This window comes from Leptopilina boulardi, unplaced genomic scaffold, assembly GCF_019393585.1.
Source record: "Leptopilina boulardi isolate dan_hultmark-lab unplaced genomic scaffold, ZJU_Lbou_2.1 LbouV2_30, whole genome shotgun sequence".
In the NCBI taxonomy this organism is placed as follows: Eukaryota; Metazoa; Arthropoda; class Insecta; order Hymenoptera; family Figitidae; genus Leptopilina; species Leptopilina boulardi.
In genome coordinates this window covers 2,533,635-2,555,478 of record NW_026137863.1, presented here as the reverse complement: position 1 = coordinate 2,555,478, position 21,844 = coordinate 2,533,635, and the positions used below count along the sequence as shown (strand labels likewise).

General features: G+C 28.6%; 1 protein-coding gene across 5 annotated transcripts in view; it reads left to right on the top strand.

Annotated features, from left to right (window-relative positions):
* Window positions 1-112: 112 nt before the first annotated feature.
* Window positions 113-21,844, top strand: part of LOC127282451 (fasciclin-3) — a 323,057-nt gene continuing 301,325 nt past the window's right edge. For 2 of the 5 annotated variants that reach the window (XM_051306691.1, XM_051306688.1), the window contains exon 1: window positions 113-376. In XM_051306691.1, coding sequence (XP_051162648.1) covers window positions 322-376 — 55 coding nt within the window. In that variant the 5' untranslated portion in view covers window positions 113-321. The remainder of the gene's footprint in view (window positions 377-21,844) is intronic. The other 3 variants (XM_051306689.1, XM_051306692.1, XM_051306693.1) reach the window with 2 other exon arrangements.

Below are 21,844 nucleotides of genomic sequence, written 5' to 3'. Positions count from 1 at the left end.
GAAGGTGAAACGAGTTTAAATTTTTTGAGAATGGTATAACGGCCGGTTGTTCGTTCGGGTACTTTCGGCTCATGGCCGAGTATGCACGAAGGAATCCGAAAGGAAAACGCGCGCCAGACGGTGTTTGTGCGTCGAGCTAACTGGAAGTTTCTGTGCCAAGCCGGTAACAAAGTTACGTCCCGTACATCGAGGAAACAGTGATAAAGTGTGATTTTTTGTTCTCTATAATTAAAGAAACAGTGACAGGGAAAGTTGTGTGAATTATTTAATTGTGTAGTGTTCTTCGCAGAAGCCATAACGACCAATCAATACCAATTCAAGATGATCTTCCGGGCCGGTTTTTTCATCGCTCTGCTTGGCATCACAATCGCTACAGGTGAGTTTTTTTTCTACTTTTGTCGTATAAATGTGTTCTTTAAAAGAAAATTTCTATCTTGCAAAGTAGAACTGAAAACGTACATAACCCTATTTTTTCATTACGCGCCAAAACGATAAAAAAAAAGTTACAATTTTTCCATGAATAGTGTCGGTGGAATCGCGAGGAAAATTATTAGTAATTATTCTTTTTTTCTCTCGTCTCATTAGTGTGTGGGAATATATGTAAGCAGGTCGGTTCCATGAACTATAAAGAATATATACAGGTGCAGGTTGTGTAATTATCGATCAACGAAGTTAACACTTGTCGAGATGTTAAGAGCGATTCTAGATCAAAAAAGTCGTTGTTTTGTTTACAAACATATTTTTAAAAATAATTGAGGCCTTTTTTGTGATTATCTGATGTGGAGTAAACATACCTGTGCTTTATATAGTTACAATTTGTTTGCTTATAAACCTATATATATTGTCGAAAATTTAACTTTACAGGTTAGGTTTTTCTTTTTTGCTTTGTATCTCTGTGCAATATCGTTTCGTCGGGAAATTTATTTTATTACTCATTGTTGTTTACTTGCGCTTTCTCACGAACTGAACGACTCGAAAGATTCCTTGAGTTTGTTGCTCCTTCCAGGTAAACGCTCACTATTCATTTAATTGTCCTTTGAATGCGATTTCAAAATTCAGAATATTCTTTTACTTTGCTGCGGCGTTTATTTTTATTAGATAAGATTTATTTCTTTATTGTACACTTAAATATTATATTCACTATCAATTTTTACTTATTTTTAACAATTGAATTGTTCTTTATTTTTTAAATTTTAATTACTTTCTATTTTTTTGTATTTATAAAACAATTTTTATTTTTGCTCTAGTTTAAATAAATTTTTATTAATAGTGAGCAAATAATGTATTTAATGTAAATTAGTGATATAATTAAATATGAATTTTTGAATAATTAATCATTTTTCATGCTTTTGATATTTAGAAATTCAATTAAAAAAGAGAATAATAATTTTTTGCTATAAACTTTGTATTAATTAATTAACGTAATTTATTATATAAATTAAAAATTAAATATTTTGTTTACTGTTTCCTTCTCAGTGAAATCTATTTGCCTTTGCATATTAGCAGCTTGTTAAGAGCATTGAAATTTGAAATACTATTTGTTATTTCTAAATTAAAATTTTGCAGGTACTTGTTTTTTTTTAATTATTTTCTGTGAATATTCAACTTTATTTGAATAAGTTGAAAATTGAACAATTTAAGTGAGCATTATACAAAAGTTTCTTAGATTAATTATTTTCTTCTATAGAAAAAAAATTCGAGCAATAAAGAAATAATTATTTTATCTCTCAAACATCTCATTAATTTAATTAGTCGATGATATTTACGTGATTAAAATTCATGAATATCCCATCAGCTTAATATAATTTTCCTTCAAATTTTTTTTTTTTTTTTTTGAATAGTCTTGCTTTATTATTGAGCCAAAATAATTATTTTTGTTGAAAAGGTTCTTTCTGAATTCATCTTTCACGTTGAAACTTCGATCTTCTTTAGTATATAGACATAAGAAAGAAGAATAGGATCTGTCGATCTTAATTAGAAGGAATCACGGATATTCTTTTTCAAGAGTTTCTCGCCCTTCTTGAAGCAAATTAAAAAAATTTTTTTTCCCTCTAGTTTTTCACAAAAAAAAAGTTGGTAGATGTTTAATATTTTTTTTTTTCACTTGTTCGAGTTATATAGAATTAATTAAAGCTGTGAGATCGATACATTCAACAGGTCTGGTTATAAGACATTTTTTTCGGAACTTATTGTATTTGTATAAATGCTGATATATGTATATATAAACGAATGACATAATTAAATATAGAACATTTCTGAAGCTTATACAGTATCATAAAATCAATATTATCACATGAGTTGTGATAAGAAAATTCTGTAGTAGTGAATAATTTATAATATAAATATAATTCATATAAATTCAATTATAATTTAAATTTTTATATTAATCGTAAAATAAAATTTCGGATAATTTTTTTTAGTTAATATTTTTTTGTTTTTCTATTGCAATAACCCAGATAATAGTTTCTCTTGTTTAATTTAAAAATCCATTTTAATTTTACTTTAAAGTAATTTTCCTGTTTATCTATATAACTTTGAAGTTATAAATATCAAAAATAAAATTTTTCACACTTTCACTGAAACGCTTTCTAATTTTTTAAATTGTATTTTTTATTTAAAAATTTGAAAATAGGGAGCTGAACTAATTTTTTTGGTTTTTTGTCTAATTACCTGTAATTATACTAAAAAAAAAAACTTTATTTAATTCAAATACTCGATTACTTGATTAATATCAAATAAATATTTATACTTGAACCAAATAATTTTTATTTGAATTAAATAAATTGTATTTGAACCAATAATTTCTGTATTTGAAACAAAATACGATTTAATTGACTCAAATAATAATAATTATTTGAAATAAATATTTATTTGATAATAGTCTAGTAATCAAGTATTTGAATCAAATAAATTTTTTTTTTTAGTGTACAGTAAATTATTTAACTATAAAGTATTGATATATGGAAATATTTTTTTTTTAATTTTACAAAAATATATTTGAAATTTTTGTTTGATTTTTAACTCCAAAAATGCTTTATAATATAAATTTTTTTAATAAATATTATTGTAAACTTGATATGAGTAAAATAAAATTTTTTTTAATTAATATTTTTAAAGTTTGATTCACATATTTTCTGTGGAATGTAATTTTTTATGTTTCAAAAATTCCATATATTCTGAATACCGTTATAGTAAATTTTTTTTTATTTCTGGTATTTTTTTTTTTTTTTTTTTTTTTTTGAAAAACACAAAAAAAAATATAAAATTCTTGTCTTGAAATTCCCCTTTTAATAGTTATTTTATGTGGTATTAAAACTAAGTAGGTTGCCAAGGTTTTAAGGTTTTGATATTACATATATATATATATATATATATATATATATATATATATATATATATACATATATAAAAACCTATTAGACAAGTTTTGTTAATGGAGTTTATAATGTAACGAGCTAGAAAGTGCTTCTCAGGTAGAAATAGATCAACTTTTCTCTTTTTTCCGGTGAGGGCACCAAATAGACTCTTCCTTTCGCAGCAACAAGAAATTTAAAAAAAAATAACGATCTCACACATTTCGATAGTTATCTTTCGGTTTCCGTTTCCTTTGTTTCATATATATATATATATATATAGTCAAATACATAATTTAGCGGGCTTGAAAAATTATGAAGGGTATAGAAACTGTATTTAATTTAAAAAAAAAGAGGGGTTTAACGAATTGGGTAGTTTTGTGCATAGGATATATTACTATTATCTATAACATATATATATATATATATATGTTATAATACACATTTTATTTATGCATGATTCTTATACATAAATATTATAAATTTCTTTTATATTCTAATGCTGCATTTTCAAACGTAAAATGAGTACTCAAATGTTTATACTGTCTCTTCTACCACTAATGACAGAGTGGGCACTGACCGTAACGCGGGTCACGGAACCGAAACCTTGAAGAGAAAGGAATTGTACTAGATATCGCGACCGATGGGTCATCGACCGTGACTCTTGTATACCTGATAGACTCGTTGAACCAGTCCTTTGGTAAAAGAATGAGAAAAAGAAAAAAAACATGATTTATCATTTCTTCTCAAAAATCCTTGTAGTATATATATCTCGTTATCAAAATCTTTAGAAAAATGAAAAATTAAAGAGGAATTTTCTTGGATCATTGTTTTTCAAGAGAATATGAGAAAAAGGTTCTATAACCGCATGACTATGTTGATTGTGTATATACAGCCTCTATTTTCGTTTTTCTTTTTCAAAAAAATCCGTTGCGTGTAGATGTTCCGACCGGTCGGACAAGGAAAGAGAGGGTCATAGAACTCTTCGCTTTAAGTTCGTCCGGTACACAGAGAGTCACGCAAAGTGATTCGAAGGTCTAGACTCTAGAGGAAGATGCAGAGAGGAGAAATTCGTTTGTATGTGCAGTTTGTCTCGATACAGTGTTGAACAAAAGAAAGATGGAGAGGGAGAAAGAGTTGGTATAGTGTGTGGGTTGAGTGAATCAAGGTAGCGGGAAAGAAGAGGAAAAGAAAAAAAGAGAGAATGAGAGAGAGAGAGGGGAAGATAGTGGAAGACCTCAAGAAAAGGAGAAAAGGAATTTGAGATGAGGATAGTATGGACAGAGTTTAGGCATATAGATACTAGCTGCCCTCCGAAATTCGATACTGGCCACGTGAGGTTACTCGATAAACAACATCCTTCACTTTGAGGTTTTCCCCAAAAGCCACCCTCACAGTACAAAATGAAACTGCTTTCAACCTGCCATCAGAGGGCCTTTTTTGTACCGTTGGCGCCAAAAGGCCCTTTCATCCTTAAAGCTGCTTCATACAAAGCTAAACGGATTAAAGATCAATGTGATTCTCGTTTGAATTCGATTATTCTGACACGCTTTTTCAGAAGTCACCTTTTCCTTTGACGGTTGATGTTTGAGAATTCCATTTTCCATTGTTTGATAAAGACTGTTTGGATTGGGGTTTTTTTTTTCGAAACGTCATCTTAATTTGACAAAATAACACCTTTTAAAGCTGATGTGTTCTTTAAAAGGTGTTATTAAAATTTTCAATGGATTCATATTTTTTCTGAGAGATGGATGCTATTCACAAAACAATATCTCTTTTCTTTCCATTCTTATTGTTTCGAACATTTTAGCGAAATTACCTTACACATGCTAAAGAAGTTTTCAACTTATGCTGCAAGAGCACGTCGATGTATAGACGCTATGCTCCAGATGTTCGTAGAGGGTATTCTAATTGCGATAAATCATATGCTTTATTTTTAGTCCGGTATATACGAGTGTCGCGACTCCAGAAGAAGCTTCTTCTTCAAGAAAAAAAAAATATGTTTCACGAGAGATACACTCTCACTGTACCATATCTCTCTCTCTCTCTTTTCTGAATATATTTGTTTTTTCCAAGTTTTTCTTTTTTTTTTTTTTAAATGTGAATATTCAGAAGATGAAAGATGAAATTAAATATTGTGTCTTCTCTTGAGCAAGAATGAATTCTCTGAGAAATTTATTATAACGGGTTTTACTTTGTAGTTAAGGTCAAGTTGCTTTTAGAAAAATTCTTCTCGTAACGATAGTTTTTTTTTTAATTATCCATCATTGTTAGTGTACAGCTTGAAAAAGCTATTTAGATTTTTAAATTGAAGCTAATTGTATTAATCACTCACAAACGATTTCGCTCAATTCGTTTATCGTATATACTTTTTTAAATTTATTTTTAAAGTAATTAGATAATTGAAGAATTCGCATTGGAAATTGATTAAAAAAAGAATTAAGTGAATTCTTAAAAAATTCATTGATAAAGTGTAATTTACATTGTTCAACAATATTTTAAAATATTGATGACATAATCTAAGATTGAGAATGTGAGAGAGACGATATAGTTGAAAGACTCCTCGACGATCATAAATTCATAGCAAATCAAAGATTCAGTTAGCGTCACGAGGAATATGGCCTCTTTGCTTTTGAAGGAATAGCAGAATATAAACCATTCTTTCAGAGCCAAAATAATGTGATACTTTTGCGAGACATACCGTAAAAATTCATCGTCTGCTTTAAAGAAGAGAAAAAAAAACAGGATAAGACGCAATTTCTCCTCTCCTTCTCCTCTTTCTTGGATAGACGTAACCGACATATATTGCAAAGAAATACCTGTGTGTTCCGTTATACAAGGCAAGCGGTGCTCACGTCATAGCCTAATCATTGCTATTCTTATCGTTTCTGCTGAAACTTATCTTTTATTGAACGTGATTCTATCGATGTTCATTTCTTTTTTCTGTCTGATGCTGACGCTACTGGAAAGAAAAAACTGGGGGGGAATCAATACTGTTATCGACTTTTATGTATAAGGACCAATTTAACAACAGATGGTGAACAAAAATGATATTTTTCAACCCAATTCCGGTATATATATACCTGGGAATCAGTCCTCTCACAATAAAGAACTGAACATACAAATTATCAAATAATTGTTAGGTTGACACTGACTTGGCGGGAAAATGAAAAAAAAATCTATATAGGGTATGCGTTATAACGGTGCGACCTAATTACTAAGTATTCTTTACTGTTTACACAAGTAAAATGTATGCCATTATATATATATATATATATATATATATGTATACACGTCAATAATACTTGTAATTATATGCATGCACAGAAGTCGTATACGCTCTCACTTATAAACGCGATAATCAATTTTATATAGGTCCTCACCCCAGATTCGTTCTACTTTGTATCTTGCAATTGAATCAGTAAACATTTGAACATGCATTTATTGTTTGTGCATAAATATAAGGTTGACGTATTTACAAAATGATTTCAATTATAAATTTTGCCTTTTTTTCTGAATATAGTAAATTTTACATAAACAGGAAAAAAAGGAATTGCTTTTAGATGCTAACTGATGTTTGCTATCAGATCTATCAAAATTAGTAACCACAGCAGCTAAAATTTTTGCTATGACAACAAAAAAGTTTGCTATGATAAACAATAACAGTCTTAATTTTTTAAAATTTACTGTTACAGTAAACTTTTTTGACCTCACAGCTTCGCTGTCCCTATATATTAGCTAACGTAATTTGATGTGACAGTAAATAATTCGCTGCCACAGCAAATTTTTTCTATGCGTGTACTATAGATCTCGTATTTTGTTTAATAGAGGTAGATACCGTTTTAAAATAGACATAATTTGGGAATATGCTTTTTTACACTGTAAAAAGAAACACAGAAAATTAAAAGGCATTAAAATAAGCTGCAACGCTTATTATTTTAATCCAATTTTGCTTATTTTAATCCATTTTGGTATTAATCCATTTTGGTATTAAAATAAGCAAAATTGGATTAAAATAATAAGCGTTGCAGCTTATTTTAATGCCTCTTAATTTTCTGTGAAGGTATTAATTTAATACCGACTTCAGGTACTAAATTGTCATTTGGTTCTATTTTGATACCTAAAATCGGTATACTGTTTTAGTACTTTTCGGTACTGCACTGAAAAAAATTCCTAACCCCCGTATACCAGGAATTGACTAATTTGCCTGGTTACGAGAAGAACCCATACTAGGCAATCTTGGTCAAAGTTGATTTCGAAAATTAGTCGGAATGACTAGGGAAGCTTATCAGAATAACCAGGTATCTTAGTTACATTGGCTAGAATCACTTTGACTAATTAAATTTTAGCAAAATTGACTATACATGCGATATACATGCGATATTAACCAAACACCTTAGTTAATATAACTAGGAAACAAGGGGTTAATTCTACTAAATCGACTTTGACAATATTAACCAAGCTACATAACTGAATTGACTAGGATGCTTGCGGTTACGCTGACTACATTTAAAGTGTAGTTTAAAAGCAAATTTTTTTCAGTGTGTTTTAGTATACTTTTCGGTACTGTTTTAGTACTTTCTTTTTACAGTATATGCGCATCGAAATTTAGCTTGTATTTAACGAATTGTTTACAAATAGTTTGAAAAAAATTAAACTAACATAATGGTCTGTTAATAACGGCAAAGCCTGGTTTTCATATATATATATGCATTAAATCAGCTGCCTAACAAATAACAGTTGCACAAGACATAAAATTACAAGTGCATTAGTCGAGAAATATACTATGGTCACTTGGCATTTAATGGAAAAATAAGTTAAGGCGCTAAAATTTACAGCTGTTTCCTTTAATTTTCCCTCGATTGGTTATTACGACAGGAAGGAAACAATTTGAAATGGAACTTTGGAATTTTTGGGTAGCTATTTTTTTTTTTGAAAATTGGGTTTTTTTTTTTGGTATAAAGAATATAAGGACGTGAAATTCCCCCCCATAAATTGTGTTGAAATGTTTGGTGTATCAATGGTTTAGTGGTTAGTCATGGTCGAATATTTGAAAGCGCAGGTAAAAAAGCAAAGGGAAGGTGAACCGCCCCGAACAGAAGAAAAGTTACGTATAGCAGGTGCGTCCCATTATGCCTTGTGAGTCCAACAAGTTTTTCAAACAGGTTGCCTCGAATCTTATTTTCGGAGTGGCTAGCCTAACCTCTCTCTCTCTCTCTCTCTCTCTCTCTCTCTCTTTCTATATCTCTCTTCTCAAATTACCTTTCAGTTAGGTGCTTTTTCTTCTTTTGTGTGTTGGAGAACCAGGAGGGTGGATACTATATAGATGTACTTAATTAAATTAAAGTGGTCTCAAGGGGTGAGGCTATTATAGGACCAAGGTGAATAAGATTATAAAGATTTGAATAATCATGCTTACATTCTCACTTTATTTGTTTACCGTTATCTCTCTTCGAACAGGTATTTTTAGAATTTCTTTTGAAAAATAGTTTTTTTTTTTTGAGGGTGGAGAAGTAAAGAAGAAATTCGTGGGAAATGAAAATTTCAATATTTATTCTATTGAATGAAAAATGTTTAATTGAACGGTATTTTTTTTTATCTAAAAATTCCTTAGTTATTGAAGCTTCTTTTAGTACGATATATCTTCACGGACAACAGGTTTACGGTTTTGCAATTCTGTAATTATTTCCAGACTCAGCAAATAATTTCTCAGGCTCGAACAACTTTGCGCCTTTCTCTCCTGGCTAGCATGTTTTACTTCCCATGCGGCTAAGTCATGATGCCAAAGTACGATCAATGCCACACCACGCCTTTGATTGATCCTTGATTAGTAAAAACAGAAAAAAAAAATATTCATCTGTGTGAAATTCAATTTAAGATATATATATGCGTATCTCATTGAAGTTTCCAGTAATTAATTCGACTTGATTAGCAAACCTAGGAGTCTGTTTCTGGAATTCCAAACAGTGTTTTCGTCTAAACATTGTTGCACATGTATGGAATGCTTGACGACCGCTTGTATATATAGGCAAACTGCCAAGTTGAAACCCTTGATCAGCGATTCACTTGGCTTACTCAACGCCATGTTTTCTAATGTTTATTACTGCGGTTATAAGATTTTGATTTGTTATGAAAGGTATATACTGTAAATCTTTAGATATTTGATTTTTTAAACTAATTGCAAATTCGAAAATTATTGAATAAAAAAAATTGATATAGTAATTGGAAAATGTTTATCTTGATCTTCCAATATAATAGACAAAATGTGCACATTGCGGGAAAAATTTTAAATAGCCTTTACTCTTACGCGACGATTAGATCGTTAAGACCAGCTCTGATGATGGCGATAGATTCTTGAATGCTCGTAAAATTTCTCCTTCCCTCAATTGTAGCACGTAACATTCGTCGTTGATTTTTATACAGCTGCCGCTATTATTACAGCATATATATATATATTTGGTAAATACTTTTTCGCATTGAAAATGTTTTCTATGTAGAAATATTTTGGATGGTATAACGAGAGAAGTAGATACAAAATAAAATGCCAGCAAATAAATATACATTTGGAAATATATATATATATATATACATGTACAAAAGGACATGGTTTACGGCTTGCATCTTACATTCGTTCATTCAGGAACCTCGCATATTCACCCACGCGTGCGATGTTCAGAAATCGAGTTTCTTATATTTATATGAATAAAACTATCATTTTCTCGACAGAAAATCGATGATGGCGACTTCAGTATCGTTGCGGGTAAATCGCAAAAATATGTTGAGGAATAATTTAGGGTCGTCTCTCTCTCTCTCTCTCTCTCTCTCTCTCTCTCTTTCTACTTGCAGATGCCAATATATATACAAGTATATTTTTTCCCTTTTTCATTCACTCTCTAGGGATATCACGTGGGAGTTTCTCTCATTTTCGTTATATATGTTTGTGATATCGTCAAACTTTTGGAGGCTCCCCTTCTTTATATATATATATATATATATATATGTGTTTGAATAAGAGCCGATGTTTACGCTGCCGTTAAATTTATTTGTCGCTGGAATAAAGGAGCTTGATCGGTTGCAATTTATTATAATTTTCTTTTTAAAATTGTGTGTCTTTTGTAAAAATTTATATATTTACCTTGAAATGGTACTATATACATAATTCTTTTTTCTCGCGCACCATGTGAGAGAATATTTTAATATTATTGTGGTATAGAAGCCGTTAACTTGAAGGTTGCTTAGTAATTTATGTTAATTTAATGTGTGTCATCATATTTAATGTCCTTGTATTACTAAAAATAATTTTTTTTTTTCACAAAAACAGTAGAAATCGGATATAATGTATTTCCTATATATAAGTTGTTACAAATCTCTATCCTTTTGTTGTTGAACAAAGAGGATTAGATCAAATATTAAGTTAAGAAAGTCCTGAGTTGTAACTTGATTTCTGTCTCTTCTTTAACTTGCCTTTTGCTTGGTTTATAACGACGTTGCGTCTACTAGGTCGACCGAACTTAATCAACTCATTCCCCTTTCAAATATAATTGCCTTTTCCTGCTTGATTGGTAGCTAACATATCGCTATATATAGTGAAAAGAGAGATGCTCTCTCAAATCTCAGTAATTGCTCTCAAAAAAAAAAAACCCCCATCTTTACGATTCGACAAGATTTAACGCAGCACAATTTTTATTAGATTACATCTTTTTTTTTTGAAAAGACTTTCCAGATGTCTTTTTTAGTACACCAGAAGCATCTGGAGTTAAAACGATATTTTTAATTGTTGCTTAATGGAGAACTAAAATAGTAGATTTGTGTCATCATAAATTTTTACAAGGGTTCTAATTTAAATTAGAATCTTCTTGGATTTCTCAAAAGTTTTACGTTTAACGCAGGATCAACTTCTGATGTGATTGATGAAATTCACCTGTGTATTCTCATTTAAAAAGCCCATTCGTTGTAAAGTTCATTGTCACGTTTCCTTCTCCTCGTTTCATTCAAAATCGACAAAGAAGCGCGTCGCGTGACAAAACGCGAGACGAATTTGATTCGTCTTTGTGAATCCGTTTCTTGAGGAAAATTAAAGTTACTCTTTCATTTAACTTTATTCTGCTTACATTAGCAACTACTTCTAATTAATTGCTAAACTTAATTTATTACTTCAATCTAGCTATATATACGCTCAATAAAATGGAAGTCTCGAGAGAGTCTTCGCCTCCAATTATGTGGACTTTAGAAGGATGGGAAAAAAAATTGATTTATATATATATATATATATTGAAATGATTGCAATTCTGTACGAAATTGTTGACATTTTTTCTTATCTTCAATCCAACTATACAGTTCGTTATTTTCGCACAATTTAAAGGGACGAGAAATTTTATATCCAATCATATAATGGTTGTTGTTATGATCGTTATATTATATCTATGATTTCAAATTGTCTTTTCCACGATTGTAATAAACTCGCTTCTTTATTTTCTTTATAAAATTCTTTTTGATATAAAATTTTTCCGCGATACCCTTTTTGCGATGATCGTATATACATTTGCAATCGTTTCGCGAACGTAGACACTTGGCTCGTAATTACCCTGACGGTAGTGCACTCTTGGGGTTAACCACTACTGTTGGAAATTTACACGCTACGAACATATATGAACCCTATATATATAGATATAACACAAGAATTCTGAGTCCGTGTATATAGTTCTAATACATATAATGCGGACCATCGTCTAACGGAGATGTATGCGCGCGAATCCAAGCCAATTACCTCTACTATTTCTGACCGAGAATCCGCGAACCTAGGGATTTGTGGAAGTTATCCGATGATATGGCCCAAGATAACGCCCTAACTCTGAGATAACCATATATATATATATAGAGAGAGAGAAACGAGAGTGTGAAGAGCTTTTATATGGCGCGCACTGGGAATCCCTATTTGTATATAGATATATATATATATATAATTTGGTAATTCTTCGCCTTCAGATCCTGTTTTGTGTTTGGTCGATTTTTATCTTCCCTTCGTCGAGATTATTCATCGGGATAAATCTGCCAAGATTTTCTTTTATTGCTACTATTTTGTTTAACTGATGCGGTTATTTCTAGAAGGGATATATAGATATCCTAAGAATATAATCTACTAAACAAAATCGTTAACTTTTGATTGTTGACTTGTTAATATTTACTATATAATTTTGATATACTTTATAGAGTGTGCGACTAAACCAATAATGGACACAGTAAATGTTAAACTTAATTCCCGTTTATTTTTATGCTTTAGGTAAATTAATTCCAAGGCTATTTTCGTCCGCCATCAGATAAAGTAGGAATTTAAATGAAGCGAATGAATTCGCGCCTGCGCAGAACACATGAAAAATTATCCAATTATCAAATTTTGAATATTTTGCGCAGACGCGAATTTAACGTTTTGTTTTACCTTTTGCGATAAAAACAAGCTCATAGAAAAAAACTATGAATTTATTATACTGTTGAAAATTTTTGGATTGTATATTACACTGAAAAAAATTTATCCGAAATCTTCAACTACCTTCACAGAAAATTAAAAGGTATTAAAATAAGCTGCAACGCTTCTTATTTTAATCCATTTTTACTTATTTTAATACCAAAATGGATTAAAATAAGAAAAATTTGATTAAAATAAGAAGCGTTGCAGCTTATTTTAATACCTTTTAGTTTTCTGTGTTTTGGTAGTTGAGTGAAAAGAAGTTAAAACAATTACATTCTTAGTTTAACAATGTTTGTGTAGTTAATTTCATTATTTCTTAAGAAGTTAAAAATTAGTAGTACAATTAACTTAAAAATGTATAGTTAGAATTTAAAACTAACTACAAAATCTTATTATGTCAACTAGTTATTTTAACTACTTTTTAGTAGTTAATACAACTTTTGAAATTGAGTTGAGGACCTATTGTACTATACAGGGTATAGTTAAAAAGTAGTCAAATCTACTACTTATTTTTTTGAGTGTATTTTTGTTGTACTTAAAAGAAGTTCATGATCATGTTTATAGTTACATTATATATAGTTTTAGTGAAAGAGAATATATATATTTTTGTTGAAATTAAACCGGATCGAGTAGGTCGTTTGTTGTGAACTAGTTAAAGTTAAATAAGTTACAAGTTCACAGAGGGAAACCGGTCAGAAACGGATATAGTACCCATAGTAAATGAGTATATATATATATATATATATATATATATATATGTATATACAAAGTAATACATATATATATACACTATAAAGAAAGAGTAACATCCAACTTATTTTCTCGAAAATGCAAAATCTTTTTTTGCTTCCTTAGCAATTATACCTCGTGACTTATATACTTAATGTTGATTTATTACTTGTGGCATATATTATAGCGAAAAACGGTAACAATGCCAAGAATTTTTATTTATTATCCTCTTTGCTAATATACATTTTTCATCGCATATATAAAAAAAATAATTCTTTTTATGGTATATATTTAAAGATTAATATTTTTTATCATGCATCAGATTAATTTCTTTTATTGATATTTAGAAATTTTTCTTTACTGCGAAAATAGAATTTTTTTTCTTGAAAGTATTAAACGGAAAGATTTTCATTTTTTTTTTCCCATTATATTAGAGACAAAGAGATATTATAGAGGGTCGTTCATCGAAAGGTCGGTCTTTCCATAACAAGAGGGTAAAAGAGCTACCTACTCATTATTGTTCCTGGAAACATGTAAATCGATTGAATCGTACATTTGATATAGCGGGTTCTTTTTCTGGAAATAATATGAAGAGTGTTAGAAATATAACATCGAATATGTATATACTTTAACAGAAAAAAAATATCTAGAAAATTAATTAGTTATTTAAAGTTCGTTATATACTACTTTTTCAATTAATGGCAAATTGAAATGTTTTAATTAAAAATTGCTTTAATATCTTAAAAAGAAATTTGTTTAAATTAGAGAGGATTATGGTTTTTTTTTTTTACACAAAATAAATACCATGCCAATCACTTTTTCTTTTGAAACAAAAAATTTATACTTTTTTTGTACAATATCGTTATCAAGGCACGTGTTATTGGTTTTGCCTGATACTTTTTTTTTTATTATTCACTAAAATTGTGTATGCTACATGGCCAAATCCTCGCTTCTAAAAAAAAGCTCTCTCTCTCTCTCTCTCGTTTTTATTTTTGCATGCATTTTCCCATGTGTGTGTGAGTGCTGTTAGATATCCCTCGATGGTTAACCTTTAACAGGGACAGATTATTTATTTTCGTCGAGAGTGATCCGGAATTACGTGTTAAAACACCGCGTATACACAGAATATTTCTTTATATATATCATCATCCTCGTGTACGTGCGGTTAAAAAAAAAAATAATAATAATATATAAAATACCACGAAACGGGTTAAAATTGTATAATAAATAATCAATTGCTCTGGAATTTATTTCCTGTTTTTGAAACGTGAATTAAAATTAAAACATTGTCAGTAGAGGTTGCAGCTCGTTAAAGTTGAAATGACAATTAATTATCAATGCCTCATTGAACGAAAAAAATTGCCTGTTGTCTCAACTAATCGTTCAATCTATTTATATATATATATATATCTATATGTTTTGAGGGGAGTTTTAATGAAGTTTAGTCGGGCGTGTTACATTAATTTTTGGGTGAAAAATTTGCAATTTAAATTCTTTCAAAATAAATTTTAAATATAATTTAAATGCGTACCAAATATATTATAAATTATAATATATAAATTTATTTAATTTTATAATATATAAATATATTAATTTGTGTTTCAATGTACAAATATATTTTTTTTTAAATCTTCTTATGGCTTTTAAAAAAATAAAACTCATATTTTTTTTTTAAATTAAAATTATATTTTTTTGCATCATAATTTAAGTTTTTGATAACATATAATTCTTTTTTTCCTGATAAAATAATTTTTCTAAATGGACAGTTATAAACACATATATAAAATTCTATATATGGTTGAAGTGTTAAAAAGTGATTTATAATTTTATTAATAGAGAATTGAGTTAATTGACTTGGGCCTACTAATTAGTTTTCGGAGAAAAATTCTCATAATGAATAAAGATTACATTCAGTGATCCTCGTGCGCCTATGGTGTCGACAATGAATCCCGTATGTATATACTATATATAAATATACATACGCACCACGTGCTTAACGTATACGTGAATTTCGTATCACCCTGTATAGGTGTATACGCACGATGATCTTATAATCGTGTACATGTTGAGAATTGAAAAAGTATTAGTGTCTCAGTGAACGCGGGATAAATTTTACGCGTGTACCGGTGAATCGAAACGAGAAGAAATAGAAAGAAAGAAAGAGAGAGAGAGAGAGAGAGAAGTGGCCAGTAAGACCGGTCCGACAGGTTTTACTCCGTTAGCCTTTCTCTGCGCTGGAGACTTGGAAACGGACATCTTGACTGCAGGTCGAGGTTCGAGGCACTAAAGCTCAATTTACGACGTGTACACGTCTGATCATATTAAAAAAAAAAATCCTCTCAATTTCCATAAATTAGATTAGAAAAAAAAAATTTTTTTATTTATTTTTTTTTGTAGAATTATTTAATTTTTTGTGCATTTTATTTTTTTCAATTCATTTTTGTGTGACAATTTCGCTGAATGTTGTAACAAAAAAAATATTGTTGAAGAAAAATTTGCCAATCGTCAACATTTTTAAATTTTGCTGACAATGTGTACGAAATATTACTGGAAAATTTAATATATGTATATAAATAATATTTAATAATTATTTTTTACTCCAGTAATTTTTTATTTTTTAATTTCTTATAAGTTCTTATTTCATATTTATTTGATTATTTTTATTATTTTATTATTATTATTTTATTTTTATTAATTATATTTTTTTATTATTATATTATATTATATTCGATTTTATATTTGAATTCACTTGAGGGACATATTCAATAGAGAAAAATGCATTGTTCGAAGATCGAATTTCTGTGATTGATATATTTTTTGATAAGTTTTGAATTGAAGTTTTACGCCAGAAAGGCGCGGCGTCGGCGGCGGCCACGTTTCAAATTTCAAGGCATGGCGTTCGACGTCGCGTCACGTACTATCTTCCTGTTCAAGTTGGCTTGCCAAGATTTTTGTTTGTATTTGTCGTAAACGAATATGGTCGCGAGATGTTTCCTTCTATCCTGCTTTTGCCATATTCTATCAATGTCAATCCTATTAAGTTAAAGGCTACAAAAAAATCAAAAAGAATTATTTTGCAAAAAAAAATGATGATTCATTCATTTTAGTTTGAACCTTTTTTCTAAATGATGTTTTTTTTTCTTTTTTCAGGTAAGAATGATTTTCTATTTTGAAAATTCCTTGAAGCTATTTGAGAAGGAGAACGATAAAGAGAAGTCGATTGGCAACGTGGCATCGTTTTTATAAAGACGGGACATTCGATTGAAATAAGGTATGGAGTATCGAGAAACGTAAAATTTACCGCTTCCTCTTATATACTGTATACAGATTTAAAATCGTTTTTGCACAATTTAAAATTTTCATAAATTGAAACAAATTTTTCGGTTTGAATTTTAATTAATAAAAAGAGTATAGAAATTTAGATGTGTTGAGCGGATTATGAACCAACAGATTGCGCTACTGTCGTATTCCATCTAAATTTCTACTTTCGTACACCCAAAGAAATGATTTATTTGAACCAAATTGTTAAATAAACGTATATTTGTCTCAGAGCCTACTACTTTATTTATTTGGCGTAAATAAAAATTTTATTTGTTAGAAATAAAAATTTTATTTGTCAGAAATAAATTTTTCTTTGACTCAAATAAATTTTTTATTTCAATGAAATAAAATATATTTGCAACAAATAAATGAGTTATTAGGAGGCTCAGAGACAAATATATACCATTTCTCTGAGTGTATTAAACTTTTTCTTGTTCGATAAAGAAAAAATATCGAAAAATTTGTTTTTATTTTTATAATCCAATATTCTTTTTTTTTATCATATTATGTGCTTGTAAATTTTACCATATTTATATTGTTATATTTACGATCAATGCCTATATATGAATTGTATCGTTTTGTTTATGGTACACTTGTTCTATTTATGATTCGAGGAAATTTACTGTCATTGAATTGATAATAATAACGAATTTAACGATAGTAATATAATCTGAAGGATATAGAGTGGAAGAGATTTTAGCGATTCGCGTCGTTATATAGAAAGGGGTTTTCTGCGGAAAACGTGTGTGTGCGAGCAAATTTTGGGCCCATTGCCAAGAATTTCTGTTTATAAACGGGCCAAAAACAATAAAGTCGAGTTCACATATAGTATGATCTTCGTGCGAAGGAAAAGTTTTCCTCACACCGGAAGTTGGTCGCTTTCTTCAACTTATTCGCCTCTCTTACTTTGACAATTTGGCTTATTCTTTTTTATATATATATATATATAAAAACCATGGTTTCTTTCTCCTAGTCTCGGTCTTTTGGAAAATTTTCTCTTTTTTGAACATATCCATGTCATATAAAATTTATTTCCGCTATTTTTTTCTTAAAAAAAAACTTTTCTGTTTTTTTGTGAATTGAGATCTGAATTTTCAATTCGCTTGATCCATGGAAGGAAAATATTTAATTTTCGTCGACTATAATGTAGGCAATGTTTTTTTAAATATATTTTTATAGAAAGAGAATAAGTTTATTTCTTTTGCGTGTTGTAAAACTGTCAGCATTTTTATATAAGAAAAAAAAAGGGTTCTCTTTTTCTATATTCGTAGAACGCAAAATGAATCTCTATTTCCTTTGTATGTTGATAAACTGGTGACAGTTTATTTTTTTTTTTGTTAAATCTTCTCAGATCGTATTGTCACTGAGATTAATTCGCATTCGTGTGGGAAGATTGTGTTTACGTGTAGGTGGCGCTTTGAATGTCTAGGTTATCAGTGAAGAACGATCACAAATATTCGCATTCAAGAAAGACCTTGCTTATAATCTCGTTCTTGCGATGAGATCAGATTACCGACCACGTAACGTAAACGCGACTACAAGAGAGAGAGAGAGAGAAAAAAAAATCTCTTATTAAATAATTGTTTTTTTTTTGCAATTTTTTTAATTTGTATTTGTTCACACACGTTTTTTTCAAGAGAGAAAAGGATCCAATCTGATTTTGAAATGAATGAATCGAGATAAAAGGAAATTTAAACGTATTTCCGCCTTTTCTTCCCCGCATAAGCGAGCTAAAATGGAAGGTTCGAAAATCGTTTGAAATAAATGCTAGGGACGCGACTGCAGTTTAGCCGAAATTTCCTCTGACCAAAGATACGAAGTAATTGCCAACTGATTTCCGGGAATTTTTCTCTCTCTCTCCATATATATATATATATATATATATATATATATATATATATATGGTCAAAACTTTTCCCATCTGCGATCTTTTCGATCAGTTTCTCTATCGCTATTTATTCAATGGACCATTTCGTCCATAGTGGCAGGAGAGATTTAGCGTCTAATGGACCCGGTCACTTTTCTGATAGATCTTGAGCAGCCACGTGAACTGCATAACAAAATGAATTCTTGCAATATAGTTTACACGTTTGAAAAATCATCCTTTTTAAATTCCTTTTTGCAAATATTTTTTTACTTTAAGAAAATATCTTTTTTTTTTTAAATTGTAATTTTTCAATTGGGAAAAATAAAAAAATTGTTTTTATTTTATTTTTCAATTATACTCACTTTGTGCGTAGAATATATAAATTCTTTGGTTCGAATAGTCGTTGTTAGAGAGACAACAAAACGAGAAAGTGCTTCCTTTCGTTGTTTTCCACGCTTCGAGTGTAATCTATAGTTTGAAACTGTATACCTCAACAGAGCGGTGAAACCAAACTGTGCGATCACTGTAAGAGAAAAAAAAATCACAGAAGCTTCCTTCTATTTATTATTATTATTATTTTCCTTATCATCGCAATTTTAAATTTTATTTTTCAATTATTAATTATTAATTATTAATTATTAATTTTTAATTATTACTTTATGACAATTATTTCTATTTGAATAATTAATCGTGGTAATTTTTTTTTTTTCTTGAATTATCGAACATGAATTTTTAATTAAAGTGAATATTTAATTATCAATTTTAAATGAAAATTTAATGGAAATATATAAAGTATTTATGTTTGGCTTTTATTCATACTGGGAATTTAATTTGTCAATAATAATTAACTGTCATTCAATGAAGCAATAAGTTTTTTTTTTTTTATAATCGCACTTGGAAAGTAAATTATTTTAGTATTTGTTTTTTTTTTAAGTTTTGTAGATTTTAAACTTTCACTTGTTTATTTCTCGTTTTTATACGTTATTTTTATTGTTAATTGACTATTGTCAATATTTCTACAAATGTTATAATTCACTTTTTTTTTGTATTTTTATTCTTCCTTAACAAAATGTTACCATGGAAAAAAAAATATATTCTTAAATGAAACATTTTTTAGAGAAATGAAAATAAAGTTTTTATTTTTCTTCTATTTGTAAAATTAAAATTGCGATGATAGGCTTTTAATTCTTTGAAAAAATTATAATGGGAATTGTGAATTTTTATATGGAAAATTTATTGGATTATTATTATATATGAATAGAAAATCAGTTGAATGCCAAAGCAATGAGAGTTTACGTAATTTAGCTATTGTGAATGTGGGTGTATAGGTCCATGGTGCGTGACGAGAAAATATTGCGTTGCCTTGCTGATGCGTAGACTAAATGCGTAGGTGATATTACACACTTGAGATGTGTGCGATTTTACTAAAACCAAAAAAAAAAACAGCCCCTATTTTGTCTGAGAAAAAAATATTATTCCTACACTGAAAAAAAAATTCAAATACTCGATTACTTGACTAAATAAATATTTATTTGAACCAAATAATTATTATTTGAATTGTATATATTTGAACCAATAATTTCTCTATTTGAAACAAATACCATCTCAAATAATAATTATTTAAATAAATATTTATAAGTCAAGTAATCGAGTAATTGAATCAAATAAATTTTTTTTCCCGTGTAATTTAAAAAATTTTTTTTTGCTTTTAAAAAAAATTTTATTTTAACATAATAAAGAATGTATAAAATTTTCATTTTTGTAAATAAGTCATATATTTTTGCAAATTTTTGGAGTAATATTTTTTTCTCAGTCTTTTGAAATGACGACATATTCGTAATATTTTCTTGAATAAGTCAAAGGAGACTTGTGCGAATGCCCTTTACATGTTTATATATACATATTACATACATAGAGGGTACAGTCCAACATGTCAATTTTCTTCAGAAAACTGCCTCTCTTTTGAGAGTTGTTATATGAGAGAGAGAGAGAGAGTTGAAAATGCGGAACAAAATTTTATTTTATGTGATAGAGAGAGAGAAAGAGAGAGAGAAAGAGAGCGAGCGCTACCACTGAGAGTTGAGCTTGAAGCAAGTTTCAAGTGCGGAACGAAGAGACTTGCAGGCTTCTCACTTTACGAGAAACAATAAGACTTTTTTTTTACGCTGCTCAAGTATTTTACGTGTTTTAAAACAAAGGAATTGACGATGCCGGGATTTTTACTAAAACACTCGACGATTCTGGGATTTTTACTTCGCGCGCGGGAAAAAGAGAGATGCAATGATTAAGTGAAATTCAAAAAAAGAAACAAAAAAAAAAAATGCGTTTGCTTGTGTATTTGTTTATTTATACTTTTTTTAACGGTTAAAAAGAATTGTTTAATAAACAAAAATTGTTTTTTATTTTACGATTTTGTAATTCTGAAATAATTATTATTTATTACACTAAAAAAAAAAAATTTATTTGATTCAAATACTTGATTACTTGACTATTATCAAATAAATATTTACTTGAACCAAATAATTTTTATTTGAATTTTGTATTTGAACTAATAATTTTTGTATTCGAAACAAATACTATTTAATTGACTGAAATAATAATTATTTAATACAAATAAATAATTATTTGTTAATAATCAAGTAACCGATTATTTGAATCAAATAAATTTTTTTTTTTTCAGTGTACAGAAATGATTCAATATAATCTTATAACAGAAAAAATTGTTTGAAATTATAAAATTGATTTTATCAAAAAAGATTTGCAATATGAAAAAAATATTTTGAGCAAAAATTTATGTTGTTAAATAAATTTTTTTTTTAGCAATTTATTCAATTCAAATACTTTACTTAATTATTATCAAATAAATATTTAATTGAACCAAATAATTTTTATTTGAATTAAATAAATTCAATTTGAACCAAATAATTTTTATTTGAATTAAATAAATTGAATTTCGAACCAAATAATTTTTATTTGAATTAAATAAATTGTATTTGAACCAAATAATTTTTATTTGAATTAAATAAATTGAATTTCGAACCAATAATTTTTCTATTTGAAACAAATATACAATCTCAAATAATAATTATTTGATACAAATAAATATTT